This window comes from Gossypium raimondii, chromosome 9 (genome assembly GCF_025698545.1).
Source record: "Gossypium raimondii isolate GPD5lz chromosome 9, ASM2569854v1, whole genome shotgun sequence".
Lineage (NCBI taxonomy): Eukaryota > Viridiplantae > Streptophyta > Magnoliopsida > Malvales > Malvaceae > Gossypium > Gossypium raimondii.
In genome coordinates this window covers 16,235,529-16,252,145 of record NC_068573.1, presented here as the reverse complement: position 1 = coordinate 16,252,145, position 16,617 = coordinate 16,235,529, and the positions used below count along the sequence as shown (strand labels likewise).

General features: G+C 33.6%; 1 protein-coding gene across 1 annotated transcript; it reads left to right on the top strand.

Annotated features, from left to right (window-relative positions):
• The first annotated feature begins 9,249 nt into the window (after window positions 1–9,249).
• On the top strand, window positions 9,250–10,993 carry LOC105798524 (membrane steroid-binding protein 1). Its single transcript, XM_012628626.2, has 2 exons — window positions 9,250–9,651; window positions 10,506–10,993. Exons 1-2 carry the CDS (start codon window positions 9,344–9,346, stop codon window positions 10,825–10,827), a joined length of 630 nt encoding a protein of 209 aa, XP_012484080.1. The 5' UTR covers window positions 9,250–9,343; the 3' UTR covers window positions 10,828–10,993.
• The last annotated feature ends 5,624 nt before the right edge of the window (window positions 10,994–16,617 follow it).

Genomic DNA, 16,617 nt, shown 5'->3' with positions numbered 1-16,617 from the left:
GGGTCATCTGACCAACTCAAACTCAAGGGACCTCCAACCAACTCAAATAGGAGGATAATATGCATTAGTGTACTCAAACCCACGTCCTCCTGCATTGGCAAAAATACCCATGCCAATAAAGTTAAGACTAATCGACTCGATCTCGCTAGGCCTTCCAAGCCTATTTTGATTGCAAAGGTCCATTGGCCAACACAGATAGAGCTTGCAACCGCTACAACGCTACTTAGGTATACTCTTGCAATAATTAAGTTCCCTCAAATCGATTGCCTCAATAAGACACTGCACGTGCTCTAACAATCCTTAAGTGTACTCTAGCTCGTTGCCCGTAGGAGCCTTCATTGTTTCTAGTAGCGGGAAACGAAAACAACTTTCATGTTTAAATAGTAGTATAATTTGCTTCTAAATTGTTTGAAATATACTACTTCAAAACAAAACCGTTAGCACGGACAGGAAACCAAACTAAGTGTAAATAAAATAGCAATCATTGTGTTGTGGAAAAACCATTACCTGAGAAGAATATTCGCCTTGGTCAATGTAATCGTGTAGTGGACGTTGCCCTAGCACAATACTTCAATATTCGTACACCCGAATAAAGAAGGTGGAACACAATTGGCATTGTTCTTCTTGAGAGGAATAAAAATAAAAAATAAAAGAAGTTGATCAAAAATATGATCAGAAAATAAACTAGAAGAAACTGACAAAACCACACTTGGTTCAATTCCTAGGAAAGATTAGAGGGGTCACAGATGGTCCCGCTTAAAACCCATTCTCCTAGACAGGATTTTCCTCTCATGTAATTTCGTAGAACACTAGAATTTAAAGAACAGAAGGATGAGAGAATCTGATTTTCTCTCTATTTTTCTCTTGTTTTGTTCTATCTAAAATGAGGAGAATGACCTCCTATTTATACAGTTTCTTGAAGGGCAAAGTAGTAAAATACGTAGGGGAGAAAAGGTAAAACTGGCATAAATAGTTTCCTAAAAATTGCAACAGTCAAATAAAAATATTTTTTGTTGACCAGATTTTTGGAATCTAAACAAATTTCTTTTCTGAAGAATAATAGAAAAGTTTTGCCCAAAAATAAACAAACATGGTACGTGTCGTAGACACGAACATGGGATGAGCGGCAATGGCGACCCACGCTTGTTAGGCCTTTAGCTCCAAGTACTCAATGAGGGAAAGAGGCAAGTTTATATATAAACCCTCTTAGAAGCTTATGCCTAACCAATGCGGGATTTCCCTTTTCTTTTGTATCACCAACAAACAGTGGAAATATCTAGATTTGAGGTTGAACTTTCGAGTTGATTATTCGATATAGGAAAATCTAATATTATTTTGGGAAAACAAAGGCAAAAAACTAAATGAGGGGATAAAAAATAAGAAAACAATGAAATTTGGAGTTAATCGACCATCAATGAGTGGAGAATGACAGTGAAGCGTGGCAGCTGGTGGTGGCCACCAACATCGATATCTAGATTTACAAGGTTCTGTTTAGAGGTGCTCATGAGTTGGGTTCGGATTGGGTCTAAGCATGGTATTTACTTACTTTATGCTTGCTTAAGCCCGACCTAACCTGAAATATGAGCCTAAAATTTTGCCCAAACCTACCCATATTTGCAAAAGACTAACCCAAACCCATTTTTTATATAGTTATCTTAACAATATTTTAATGTTTACATTAGAGTAGTATTATATATTTAGTATAGGTTTATTTTTTTAATGTGCTATAAATTACATAATATATAAAATTAACATAATATAAAGTATTATAAATTTAAAAATGGGCCGAGCTCAATTTTTGAATATTCAAACCCGAGCATAACCCATATTTTAAACAAGCCTAATATTTTTTGCTCAAACTCATTGTTCGGGCCTAATATTTTTATCTAAACCCTTCTAAATTTTGGGCGGGACTTTGGACCTAGGCGAGTAACCCGACCAGGAACATGTCTAGTTTTGTTTAAAGGTTTGAAGGATTGAAGGATTTTTCTTTATTAATCTCAATATGTTAATTTTTTATGTTTAATGAAATAGATAGGTAAAAGTTAAAATAATACACATTAGAGTAATTACTTTTTAATAAATTTCTATAATAAGCAGTTATTGATATTAATTCTTATTGAGTAACTAAAGTAATTGATCTTTAAATGTAATATAGCATGTAATATTAAATATTAAAACTTTATTTTGGACTAAGTTAATGATAAAAAGTATACGAAATGTGATATTTTTATTTTAATTATTTGCATTAAAATTTCCATTTAATTCATAAAAATTCCATTTACTTAATAATATTTTTTATTTTCTGAACATTAATTAATTTAAAAAAAATAAAATAGTACATTTGGTTGGGTTAGGCAATGCGCGGTTATAAATTGGATGTGCCACTTGTTATTGTTGTAATGGTGTTAAAGACTTTAGACTCAACTTTAAATATCAAAATCTAAAACTTTAAATATAAAAAGATGGAATTAGAAATATATATTTTAAAAAATATCACAATAAACCATAATGAGATTATTTCTTATATAATAATCCATTTAATGGTTATTCAAAAAAATCCTTTCAATGAATTATATTTTAAAAATTTTCTATATCACGATCAACTTACTGAATTATTTAATGTAAAAACAAGTTAATTGTATGGGCAATTTACCAAAAAAAGCCAATTTTTTTAAATTTACCGGAATGGGCCCGGTATTTTATTATTTACCGGAATGGTCCCTTTTCCCCTAAATTGTGTCCACGTCAGCGTGATGTCAGGGCACGTTTCAGCAAATCGCGTCCACGTCAGCGCGCTTTGCTGACGTGACACAAATTGCGTCCACGTCAGAGCGATTTGTGTCCACGTTAGCAAAGCGCACTGATGTGGATGTGATTTGCTGCCACGTAGCGCGCCCCTGGGGGCGTGATTTCGCCGTGTTTCCCACATTAGGATTTTTAGGGTTTTTAGGGTTTTTGGAGAAAAAAGTAAACAAATAAGGGATTAGGGTTTAGGGTTTCATAATTAAATTAATTAAAATGTATTCAAAATTGGATTACGTTACGTGTTTATGTGTTTTTAGGATAAAATCGAAGCAGGATGATTTATCAGAAGGATTTTTTAAGTCGCGCCCACGTGTACGCACTTTTGCTACAGTAGGTCCTAGAAAAATAATTTCGAGTTGACGTTTCTAAGCAAATAGTTTAAAAAACGCTTCAAGCAGGATGCTTTATGAGAAGAATTTTTGAAATCGCGCCCTCGTGGACGCGCTTTTGCTACAGTTGGTCCTGGAAGAAATAATTTCGAGTTGATGTTTTTGAGCAAATAGTATAAAACAACGCTGCAAGCAGGATGCTATTTGAGAAGAATTTGTGAAATCGTGCCCTCGTGGATGCGCTTTTGCTACAGTAGGTCCTGGAAAAATAATTTTGACTTGACGTTTCTGAGCAAACAGTATAAAATCGCTTCTAGCAGGATGCTTTATGAGAAGAATTTGTGAAATCGCGCCCACGTGGACGCACTTTTGCTACAGTAGCATGTTTGGGCTGAGGCTATAAATGAGGCAAAAAATGTTCTCAGAATGCATAAGTCGCAGCAGAAACAATTTAGAGAGGCTAAGAATGTTAGATTTTCAAATATGAGTGAACGTATTAGTGCTATTATTTACTACAATGGTGAGGTTTGCCACACCGAGAACGGTGTTGTTTTTTTGTCGGAGAATACGGTGCAACTGGTTTTTAACCAGGACATAGATTTGACAGAACTTCATAAAAGAATTAGGTGTAAAATTTTAAAAACGACGCCAATGAAAGTCCTGTCTATTACCTATCGATTCTGTTCTTCTGTTGATCTGGTGACATATAACTCGTTCGACATAAAAGGTGCTCGTAGCTTGGAGGCAATGGTACAGACTCATCTTGCTAGTGGAGCACCTTATATTGAGTTATATGTACAATTTACATCGCCAAATGATGTACTTGCGACCGGTGTTCGAGATGTATACACGACCCATGGCCGACATTCGGTTAGCGGGTTACAAAACACGGAACAACCCATGTTTGGTAGCGGTGTTGAATGCACATCTCCCACAAGACACTCTGTCGGTGGATAAGACATGTACGTCGGTGGCTCGATGTTTGATGCTGGAAATACGTACCGCGGAACGGCATCAAGTTCTAGTGGTTGGAAATCTACATCCAATTGGGGACATTATGAAATTCCCAGAGGAAGGGATGATGTACTCCCTACGACGTCAACCGGTGAGAGGACCTCGTACACTGTAGATGATTGTGGATTAGAAGATGACTCCGATGTGGATCTACCTCGAGATCCTAGGCTCGATAGAGCAGAAGTTGGCTTATTTTCTGAACTAGAGCCTATTCCAACAGAACCTGAAGATGCTGAAAGGAGTTCAGATGAAGAAGAAAATCCACGATTCAGAGCATACTCACCTCCAGCCCACATGCATAATGTCGATCTGTCTGCAGATGATGCATTAGAGTTTCCAGATCTACCACACCAGTTGCATGATCATACAAGTTTAGGGCTAGATTCGGGTGAATTTGAAATTGGTAGTCAGTTTACCAACAAGGATAGTTTTATTGGTGCTTTGAAACAACATAGCTTCAAAAACGGCGTTAACTACCACGTCGTTAAATCCAAATATGATAAGTTTAAGACGAAGTGTGTAGTGCAAGACGGCACATGTTCATGGAAAATCTATGCCTCGTTAAGGAAAAGGACAGGGTTGTGGGAGATTAAAAAGTACAAAGGTCCACATACATGTACTGTAGGTACAGTATTGACGGTTTCTGAGTAATACTTTTATTATGTAATGTTGCATTATTTAATGTACTCCGTTTATTGGTGTTTCACAAGATCATCCCAAGATGGATTCAATTATGTTAGCTAGCTTGATACTGCCCATGGTAAAAGTAGATCCAGGACTTCAGTGCCGGTGTTAATTGCCAATATCCGTAGCCAAATAGGGTACACGCCCTCTTACCGCAAGGCTTGGATAGCTAAGCAAAAGGCGTTGGAGAAGATGCATAGTAAGTGGGACGCCTCATATAATGAAATATGGCAGTGGTGTCAAGTGCTAGAGAGATACGTCTCAGGTGCCTTCACAGACCTTAAAATGGAACATGCGTACTACAACGGCCGATTGCTACATAGATGCCAAGTGTTCAAACACCTGTTTTGTACCTTTAAGCAATGCCGAGACGCATTTCCAAACTGCAAGCCATTGGTACAAATTGACGGTACCTTTATGTTTGGTAGGTATACTCATCGGCTATTACTTGCAGTGGCACAGGATGGCGGTGGGAGAATTCTTCCAATTACATTTGCAATAACACCGGGGGAGTCGTATGATGATTGGGATTTCTTTCTCTCTAGGTTAAGGAGGCATGTGTGCCCCCAACCTGATTTTTGTGTTATTTCAGATTGGGGCACCGGTATACTAGCTGCATTTGATCGACAGGGAAGCTTATGGCAGCGCACACACCATCAATATTGCCTAAGACACGTTGCTTCCAACTACTACAAGCAATATCCATCTAAGAGCGAACGGTAACAAGTGACCAACATGGGTATTTAGTCTATATCTGTGTTATTTCGTTTGTCAATTTAAATTAGTTTTATTGGTAGAAGTGGTATGTACTATTCGCTATGAACTTATGTTGGCAATTTTATGTTCAATTAACGGAGAAGGGGCAGACTACCTTTGTAACATATGTTTCGATCAGTGGGCATAAGCATACGACGGCGGCTTACGATATGACCATATGACATCAAACCTAGCTGCATACATAAATTCTGTTTTTAAAGGAAAGCGTCATCTACCAATAACATCGGTTGTGCGAGAGACATATTTTCGTTTGGCGGTGCTATTTCCAAAGCGAGCAGCAAGTTATGCATGCCAGATGCAGGGGAGGCCATGTATGGTGCAGTAAGGTAGTTCAAGAAATTAACAAGGCCATCTTAGATGTACGCGGCTCCGTGACGAGTCTGGCATCAGATAACCTCCAATTAACTGAAAAATGCATGCCTGAGCATATCGAATTCTTTCTATTTCTATTGAATCTTCATCCAGATCTGGGAATGTGTCTCGTAACCAGCCCATCTTGATCTTTCCTCCATCCATTTTCTCCGGAATAGCGCCCAAAAGCTCGTAGCACACCGCTCCCCAATCGCTAGATTGGGAAGACCCAGTGACTGGGTACCCGTCCACCGGCAATCCCAATTGCAGACTGACATCTTCCAAAGTGATAGTGCACTCTCCACATGGAAGATGGAATGTGTCCGTCTCGGGTCTCCACCTCTCGATCAACGCACTGATTAGTTTCGGGTCCAACTTGCATCCCCGGCCTACCGTCGCCACGTGCCAAAAAATCGCTTCCCGCAGGTAGTTCTCTACCAACAGTGATGGAGGAGCATGCATATTCCGGATATTGCATTCCAATATCCGATCTACATACTTTTATAACAAATAATAAATTAATAATTATCTAAAGATGAATAAATAAAAATTCTTAAATAATATTTAAAAATTAAATTTAACGCTTACCATTTTCATTTGTTCCACTAATATGTGTTGCTTATCAAAACGAGTCAATTCTCCGGCCATTGCTGAAATTGTACAAATTTTTACGGTTTAAAAAAATTTTTTAAAAATTAATTTTTTTAAAAATATTTAAAAATAGGGATTTAAGAGAAATTTAAGAGGAACTTGAGAGCAAATTGAGATTAAATATGAATTTGAGTGAAATTTGGAAGGAATTTGAGAGCAATTTGAGAGGAAATTGAGAGGAAATTGAGAGAAAATTTGAGAGAGGATTAGTTTGTGAAAGAAAAAAAAGGGGTGGGGGTATTTATAGTTTTTTTTTTATCGTTGGGGGGGCAATGGTCAAAAAAACGACCGTTGCACTGTTCACGAGCGGGGCAAATCGCGTCCCCAAGGGCGCGCTACGTGGCAACAAATCGCGTTCACGTCAGCGCGCTTTGCTGATGTGGACGCGATTTGCTGACACGTCTCCTGACATCGCGCTGACGTGGACGCGATTTAGGGGAAAATGGACCATTCCGGTAAATAATAAAATACCGGGCCCATTTCGGTAAATTTAAAAAAAACTGGCTTTTTTTTAGTATTTTGCCCTAATTGTATCATAGGCCTTCAAATAATTGTCCCCATATTAAATTCACTCTAATTTTTAAAATGTGGTTAAAATATTAATATTGTATCAATTAAATTTTTTTATTTGTTTAACCCTCAATTTAAATTTTGAATAGAAGTTCAAATTTGATACATAATATATTTAAAACATGATAATCAAATTTAATTACTTATTTAAAACATGAGGATCAAAATATGTTGCTACCTCATATGCCTTAAAAAAACCCTCCTAAATAATTTAAAATATCAAGTAAGCTCCTAAGAAAAAAATTGCAATTAAAAGTGAGTCTCTAGTCAAAAGTTATCAATCTGAGACTCTGAAATATATTTTTCTGTCGAAGTTGCTAATAAGCAGTTAAAGGTAGTATTTGGAAAGTCACCTAATAATTAGATTTGGGTATACTTATTTGTAATTACATAAGAATGATATGTCTGGATAACCATTGTAACTGGTGGATGTCACCAAATTAGATGTAATTGGAGTACTCCGATTACACTTTTCGATTCTAAGGGGAGGGTGAATTGGAATAATTACACAGGTAAATTACACTCAAATCTAATTTTTAAAAATTATTTCTATACAAGTTAAAAAATTATATTGTAAGTATGAACACATATGAGTATTTGGGATGGGTATGACAATAAAACTTTTTATATTATAAATCCTAAAAAATTATGTTATAAAAATAATTGTGTACTTTACATGTTATAAAAGTGTTATAATATATTTATTTATAAAAATTTTATGTGTTCATGCTATATATTATAAAAATAATACACTTATTCATAAAAAAATTATAGTTTTTTTATCATAATTTATTTATAAAAAACCGAAAAAGTTATATTATTTATAAGAAGTGATATGAAAGTTATTACACAATTCATAATACTTTGCTTATAAATGTTATATATTATAAATTTTATATTATTTTTAACTTAATTTATGTATTATAGAAAGTGATATAACCTAGCATAAGATTTTCTCTAATTAAGTTTATATAAGTTTTTATAATTAAAGTTATAGACAATTTGGACTGTAAACTGATATATTATAAGGTTGATGCTAATAATACAAATAAAAAATGTTTTCTTGCAACACAATGTGGGGTATGATATCATTTGAGAGAATAGTGCCAGACATAAACACTGTAGATAGCTCGAGAACTCTGCAATTTAAGACATTTAAGGCTTCGAAATATGGTTGAAAAGATATTTGGGGTTTTAAAAAAATATTTTCTATATTAACATCACCTTAGTATAGTATAAAAAAAAGGTTGGATTGCACAAGCATGTTGCATATTTCATAACTTCAAAAATAGGTAAAATTGAGATTATCCATACTCTGAAGATTAGATGGAAGAATGAAATCTTGAAAATATTAATTATGCAAATTCAAATTGATGATGATAAACTCAATCAATGACCAACATATGATGATAAAATATATGTTAAATATTAAAGGGGAATAACGTAACAAATATGCCCTAGAATAGTTAGATAAAATTATATATGATGTTTGTTTTTTGTTATTTTTATTAGTAATCATATTATCAACTACTTTTTACACTAACATAATAAATATAATGATTTGCTTTTAATTTTTGTTATTTGTATAGAAATTCTTTTATCATACTAATAAATATTTTACAGTAATTAATATATTATTAAAAATAAAATTATGTAATTGTGTAAATACAATTTGTACTACTAAACATGATTACGATGTAATTACATTTTGTCATCAAATACATCTAGATAATTATAATTCTTTATAATTATAAAAGAGTATAATTAATTCTAATAATTATATTTTCATTCAATTACTCTATACTATTGTCGAGAAAATTGTCCTGAAATATATAATTTTTTTTAAATATGAGATTCAAGTTGTGTATATTATTTTATTGTATTTTAAGTATAATTCTTATCAAATTCTAGATGACGTTTAATGCCCAATCATCTAATAGCTATGATATCATACTTGAAAAACTTAATTCGGATGTGTTGAAATTTAGTTACCAATTTAAAATCAGAGTCATAAATTGAGGATGAGGTGTAAAATTAACCTTTTAAAAAACTTTAAGCTAACAACTATTTTAAGACGAAGCTGATGAAGACTCTATATCTGACCCAGAATTGAGTTGAGACAAAATTCGCCGACGAAGAGAAAAAAAAAATTCAAAGCGATGGGTTTGCAACTATGGGAGACTTTGAAGGAGGAAATAACGGCGTATACGGGTCTATCTCCGGCCACTTTCTTCACGGTTGTTGCTCTGTTGTGGGCCATTTACTATGTGGTAACGGGTCTATTCGGGTCGTCCGATGATCACCATCAACGTTCCAGGGCTTTCGAGGAGCAGATGGAGCCGCTCCCACCTCCGGTTCATGTAGGCGAAATTTCCGAGAAGGAACTTAAACAGTATGATGGGTCGGATCCCAAGAAGCCACTCCTTATGGCCATCAAGGGTCAGATTTATGATGTTTCTCAAAGCAGGTTTTTTCTTCTCTTTTCTTTTTTCTTTTGGGGTCAACACTTGTGTTGGAATTATCAGCTTTGTTTATAGTAGCCTTTTCTGTTTGAAACTTTTGGGGGGCTTTTATTTATTTTAGATACTGCTTTTTAGGGTTTCTTCTTGACTGTTTTATGCTATTTTAATTCAAACTTGCTTTAATTCATGGTTCAACTTGTGATCTTTCTGGTGATTTTTTTTTAAAATTTTAGTGGATGGATATTAGATTTTTCTTTAAAAAAATAATTATCTGTGTTTGGGTTGCATTTAATTTATTTCATCCATTTAAAACAGTTAAAAACTGGTTAAAAACGGGTGTAGTTAATAGAATAACCACACGGGTTATATATGGTGACGTAGCACCTAGATAAAATATCAGTTTGTTTTTTTTTCTAATATATTTGCTTATTTTAGTAGAATGGTTAAAATTATATCCTACTACTCTTTGATAGTTTAACCACAATCATGAGATGATTATATGATAAAACTATGTGAGGTTTTGCGGAAACAAGTTATTTGTAACGTGCGTGTAAAATTGGTTCCTTGTGTAATTATACATCCTAGACTTGGACCTTGAATCTCATGTTTCAACTGAGCGAGAAAATGAAAATTGAACATTGGTGCCATTCATTCCCTTTCATCTGGATATTTAAACCTGTTTCTATGATAATCAAGGACATTAACATGTTTTTGTATGTTGATTGATGCAAGTTTACTATGCATGAAATTTAATCATAACTTTTGCTGAAATTTTCTTTATGATTGTAGAACTCAATAGAGGCATTGTTAATCATATGTATATGCAAGAATTATGCATGACATGTAATGTTTGTTGCAGAATGTTTTATGGACCTGGTGGACCTTATGCATTGTTTGCTGGAAAGGATGCTAGCAGAGCTCTTGCAAAGATGTCTTTTGAAGAACAAGATTTAACCGGGGACATATCGGGTCTTGGTCCATTTGAATTGGATGCTTTGCAAGATTGGGAATATAAGTTTATGAGCAAATATGTAAAGGTTGGAACTATCAAGAAGACAGTTGCAGTAACCGGAGGGGATAATGGAAATGGTGAAGCCTTGGGGACTACTGAGGGCCATGCTAAGCCAGCTGAAGATGGTTCATCACAAAATGCAGTTGCTGGAACTGATGCTGAGGAGTGATGTGTTTTAGTAGAGTTGTTACCGGCTCGAATGGGTCGAGATGCCATAAGATATAGAGTAACGTTGTCTGTGAATCTTTATTCCATATATTAGCTTACTTTTTTTATACTTTTGACATTCATAAGCTGGTAATTGACTTTAATCTACAAATCTCACCTTCTAAGCATCAAGCCGTTGGGATATCCAATCAAATGCATATGGTCCCTTGATGTTATCAGAACCTATCCGATCATTATTTAATCATACTTGCCAAGAATCCTTTTTTGCCTTGCAGAGCAATCTACAATGGGTTTCATTAATACATGCCGACTTAAGTCTTAACTGTAGCTGAAGTTCATGTTTGGGATCAATTCTCAACAAAATCCTTGTTTCTGTTTAAATTTATGTTAGCAACTGACCATTTTTCCTACCAGGGAACACATCAAAAGTTGAGAACCAAGTGATCTGAACTCTAGAGGGATAAAACGTGTTTAAGTTTGGAATATCAATAAAACGTGTTTAAGTTTGGAATATCAATTAATTTGTGACGGGATTTTAGATGTTGTCCTTTTTTTTTTTCATTACACATTTTGAAATGTGTCAATTTGAGTGCAAAAAATTAAATTATGACCATTTTAGTAAAAGTTATGCAAACAAAAATTATTAGACGAGATCAATACATTCTTTTTGAGTTGAAGATTGATGGAAGTCCTTTTAACTATCCATTATTATTTTTAAGCTTAAGTTTTAGAGCCTTATATTACTTAAAAGTTTATTTAAGAGATTAAGTATTTATTTATTCATTTAATAAGAGTTTTAGTTATATAAGACTCGTAAAATAAAATATTTAATTAATTTTTATGACTTGAGTTCAACTTGATGAAGTAAAACAAAATTTGTCAATAATTGTTAAAAATAGAAGGATGATAATGACAATATATCACAAAGAAAAGAAAGAAAAATTTGTCAATAATTGTTAAAAATAGAATGTTGATAATGATAATATATCACAAAGAAAAGAAAGAAAAATAGAACACACAGAATCTTTACGTAGAAATTTTTTCGGGGAAAACCACAAGCAGAGGAGAGACGACTACGTCTATTTATAGGTTTGTAAAATTATATTCGAATCAAAGTTCAATAGAAATAATGCAGTAAGGTTAAAACACCTTATTCTAATCAACATCAAATAGAGGTAGTATACTTCAATACAGATTTCACCTACGCAGCCTGTACCGGCCCTTGGCCTTCGTCCTCGTAGATCCCTAACTTGCCACTTGTATTTTATTTCAACAAAAATTTAAGTCATATATCTTTAACAAGCACTAATCTGAAAGCTCAAAAGCAAGATGTTGTTACTTGGATTTACGTGCTCTCATTAAATTGTTCTTGCATGTGCTTGGTAAGATCATCACTAATCTCCATATATTGGTTTTCATCACGAACACCAACAAGAAAATAAAGGATAACTACAGTTAAATCTAACCAAATTATGTCAATATAAGAATTTGCCATACACTACATTTTTTACTTTTACCTAAGGCATTAAATAACCTAAAAAATTAGTAAGCTTTGATGACGCTATAACAAGATGCAACTCTCAAACAAGAAAAAAAAGAAATTACTACAATGAATAGCAACCTGGATATTATGAAAATTTTTATAATAGAAACTAGAAGGGATTGGGTGGGTTTTAGATCTAACACAAAATCATTAATACATATATACGTGTCTGTATCAAATTCAACATAGCATCAGCATAATAAATCAACAAAGATAAATAAATTAATAAAAAGATTGATGAGATTAAAATTTAGAAATAGTATTAATCCTCACATCTAACCAATACTCAGGTCAAATGATAGTTTATCAAAAGATGGAATGAGATTACTAGTTTTGCAAGCATATGGAGCAAAACACATGGCATTTGAACAAACCCATGAATGGTCTAGTTGGGAATGAATAAGCCTATTACATCTTTTAATCTTTTAAAATGAAAGAGGTGTTGATAACATATCACTTAAACCTAATGGGTTAGGCTTTAAAAAACCAATGATTTTTTTGTAAAAAGCTATTGCTTTGAAATTTGACCAATTTTTGCAGATTGACTAAATTCCCGTTTTCGTGAACACAATAAAATCCTATAATTCAAATTCACCCAAAAGAAAAGAAAAGAAAGTCATTTTTAAATTAAAACTTACATGCTTAATGCAAATGAAAAATCAGATAAAGTAAATTACTTAAGTGGAGCCAAGGATGATGTTCTTAATAGGAATAAAGATGAGTTTAACGAAGAATTTGACAAATCCTATCATTATAAAATTGATCAGTGTATAGAACGCCACCTTCATGAAATAGGAACACATTGTACCAAAGCAAACATTAACTCATTATTCAATTTTAAAAGGAACATGAACACAATAAGCAGGTATATCATGAAGTTAATGAAAAAAACACTATAGCAAAGAGATAAAATCCAAACCACTAACTCATTATACTATAGCAAGCATTTTGAGAACCAGAACAATGTTATCTTAGTCTATAGGTTTCTCGGTGAATATGCATGAAGAGGAAATAGAGCCAATGACAAAGCCTACTTATTTATTTCCATTATAATCTTTTTATTTGTGGAGAAATGACATTGGAAGTGCTTTTATCACAATGTTCTCATAGAAGAACTAGAAATAGTTCTATTTACTTTTAGTGTGAAAGCAAAATCTTTTCTAAATAGATACCAACAGAATTGTTATTCCGGAAAATAGATTTAATACTTAGAGAATGAAAAAATCCCCAGGGTTTGTCCTCAGATGCGATCTTTAACTAAATTCACTATTCCATCAAACACTACCATCTCCCTTATGATACTTCTATCAATGTGTTTTGTCCGTATGTGGTTTCTTTGGGGTTTAGCCATATTCATATTGTTATAGTGTCATAACTTTTCTATACCTCATATTCGACCCTCCATAGTGAAGTTAGTAGTGTAACCCTGCTTGACACTTATTCACACTATGGACTCGTCGTCTAGGGCAAAACACAGCCCAATGTTGATTTCTTCGAATCTTGACATGTTTGGAAGTCGGAATCAGTATATCCAATAGGAGTAAGATCTCCTCCGGTATTCAAAGCACATAATCCTTCGTTCTCTGTAAATGCTTGAGTATATGCTTAACTGCTTGCTAGTGTCATTGTCTTGGATTCGCCTGATGCCGACTCACCAACCCAACTAAGAAAAAAATATTGTTGGAAAAAATTCGGTTAAAAACGATTTTCTTGCACAGTGGAAAATAAAAATTTTGAAAACCGATTCGATTTGTGATATTTATAGTAATAAACCCTAAACCGAAATCATAGCTATGTTTCAGATAGACAGATCCTTGTCATTCCCGACTTTCAACCAAATGATCTTCTCTACTATTCTTGTACCAAGAATTTCTTTGAACGTGGGCTCGAACAAAATGAATCAAACATAGAAACGATAAATAGTTTTCTTTTTTTTTTGGTGAAAATGAAAATTCTCTCTTTAAAGTAGAAACCGACAGAATCATTATTCGAAAAAACATATTTAATTCTTAGAGAATAAAATTCTCTAAACTTTCGAGCAGTATAACGATATCTAAAAGTTGTATTAATAGCTCTACTGATGCCATCCATTTATAGGGAGAGAAGGTAGAACCCTTGTTGAATAGTAGAAGTTTATTTCAACTAGAAAATGAAATCCTAGTTCAACTAGGATGTAGGGGGAGGCAACCTTAGTTAATGATACTAGGATTTGTCTGCTCCCCTTATTGCATAAGGGGCTTTTGGGCCTCTTCCATATCGGGTCCAATTACAAGTGCTTATCAGACTTTTAACCCAATACTTTATAATTTGATCCAACCGAATATTTATTTTTCTATTCCCAAAAATAAACTTCAATATATTTTCAATTAAATAATTTTCTCAATCCAATTTTGATTTCGTTAAAATCATGATGAATTTACCATAAAAGAATTTATGAGAAAATATATTTAATATTTTCGTATTCAATGGTTCACTAGGACCAAATGATTTATTTCTATTTTCGAACTTCATTTAATTCAAAAAAAAATTAATTCATCTTTCAGGTCATTTTTATTTTGGAGAAAACCTTAATCATTTCTAAATGTTTCCTATTTCTCCATTTTTGTTCAGTTGATTCAACATTAAATTCATTTATGGTTTCAACGAGTTAGTGGAGGGACCAATTGGACATGCAATTGAGGCTTAAATGATTTAAAATTAAGTTTCAACTTTTCACCTATTAATTATAAACTCATTTAGTCACGAAGTCATTCCACTATAGTGTCGTGATTGAGCTCTCCCCAAAGGCATACCATTATAAAGCAACGCGATCAGTGCTTGTCCAATGACATTGTCATAAGTGTGTTACTCTTATAGGATATCATTAATCTTTTTGGCATAATATTCGTTCTCTCAATATGATCCTAGTTTATCTCATGATAACAACTATATCTTCCTTCATGAAAAGTCAATCACTATCAAATAGTGATCAAGTAATCTATCACAATGCCAATGAGGAGATATCATTTACCCATGTCTCAGGCTATGAATTCCATTGTTGTGAATGACACTACATACTGTAGAATTCGTACACCCAACGCACCAGCTTTAGGTTCTTTATCTATTCGAACTTAGGCTTTTACTTACATTAAAGTGTACGAATCACGCATACGTAGTCCGTCATCCACTCAAGATTTAGGTATGCCACACTTTGATTTATTTAATTTTACTATAATGCCCTGGTTTTGGTAGGCACAAGGTCTGACATAGTTTTTAAGTAGTGTGATTGGCAGAATGGTAATTTCTCAAGTGCTCTTTTTGGTGTATAGTGTGGGCAGACACAGTCATGTATTCAAGATGATGAAGGCTCCACGCTAGATTATTATGATTTGTTGGAAGAAGGATGTGATCAAGTAAATCAGTATTGAAGGTATGAGTCCACATCAGAGGTAGTGCACCCTTTTTTCCTATGATATTGTACAGGTTAGGTTATAAGGAAAGCTAGTAAGGAACTAACTGAACATGGACTAGGATAGTTAAAAGGGAAACAAAAGGTACTCAATTAGTTTTCTCGAAATTTGTAGACCCTTAATGAGATAAGTCAGTAGTGATGTGACATTTGTCAAGTTCAAATAAAGATTTAGACTATTTTAATAAGTCTTCAAGTTTGAATAAAGGAAGTTCTCTTCTCATCTTTTCAAAATATTAAAATCTAAGGCTGGAGGAATCAGAAGTATCCCTTTTAGCTGGATCGAAAACCCTGGATTTTATCATTAATATTTCCATTCCAAGTTAATTTTTATGGCTCTAGTAGATCTACATGAATGCTTGAAGAAGTAAGGCCTTGTATATGGGTTATTTGTGTTTGATGATGGGAAAGGTTATTCGAATGAGTTTTAATGGTGTTATTTTATTTTAAAAAGGTTGTATTTACTACAGTTTATGAGTGGGTCTTAGATCTAAAACTCAAGCTACTAGACACTTTTGTCAAGTGAGTCCCTAAACCGACTCTTGCATGCATAATATTGTTCGAGATGTATCTGTAGAAAGCAGTCACATTGCAAATCTAAAGTTAGAAGAGTATGATAGGATGATGATGTTGTGGTATGAATGATAAACGAGTCTTGTTTGTGCAATCCGTGTATGTAAACTTGTTTATTCTAGATACTTCTGTGAAGAATTGTATGAACCACGAGCTGAGAAAATAAAAGAATGGTACGTTGAGTATGCTGATATACGAATATTGGATAAGATTTGCATGTATAGTTG

Bases quoted from the DNA above. Each gene is read 5' to 3' on its own strand.
- LOC105798524 (XM_012628626.2), top strand. From the start codon at position 9,344: ATGGGTTTGCAACTATGGGAGACTTTGAAGGAGGAAATAACGGCGTAT. The intron at 9,652-10,505 runs GTTTTTTCTTCT...TGTTTGTTGCAG, and splicing joins TATGATGTTTCTCAAAGCAG to AATGTTTTATGGACCTGGTG.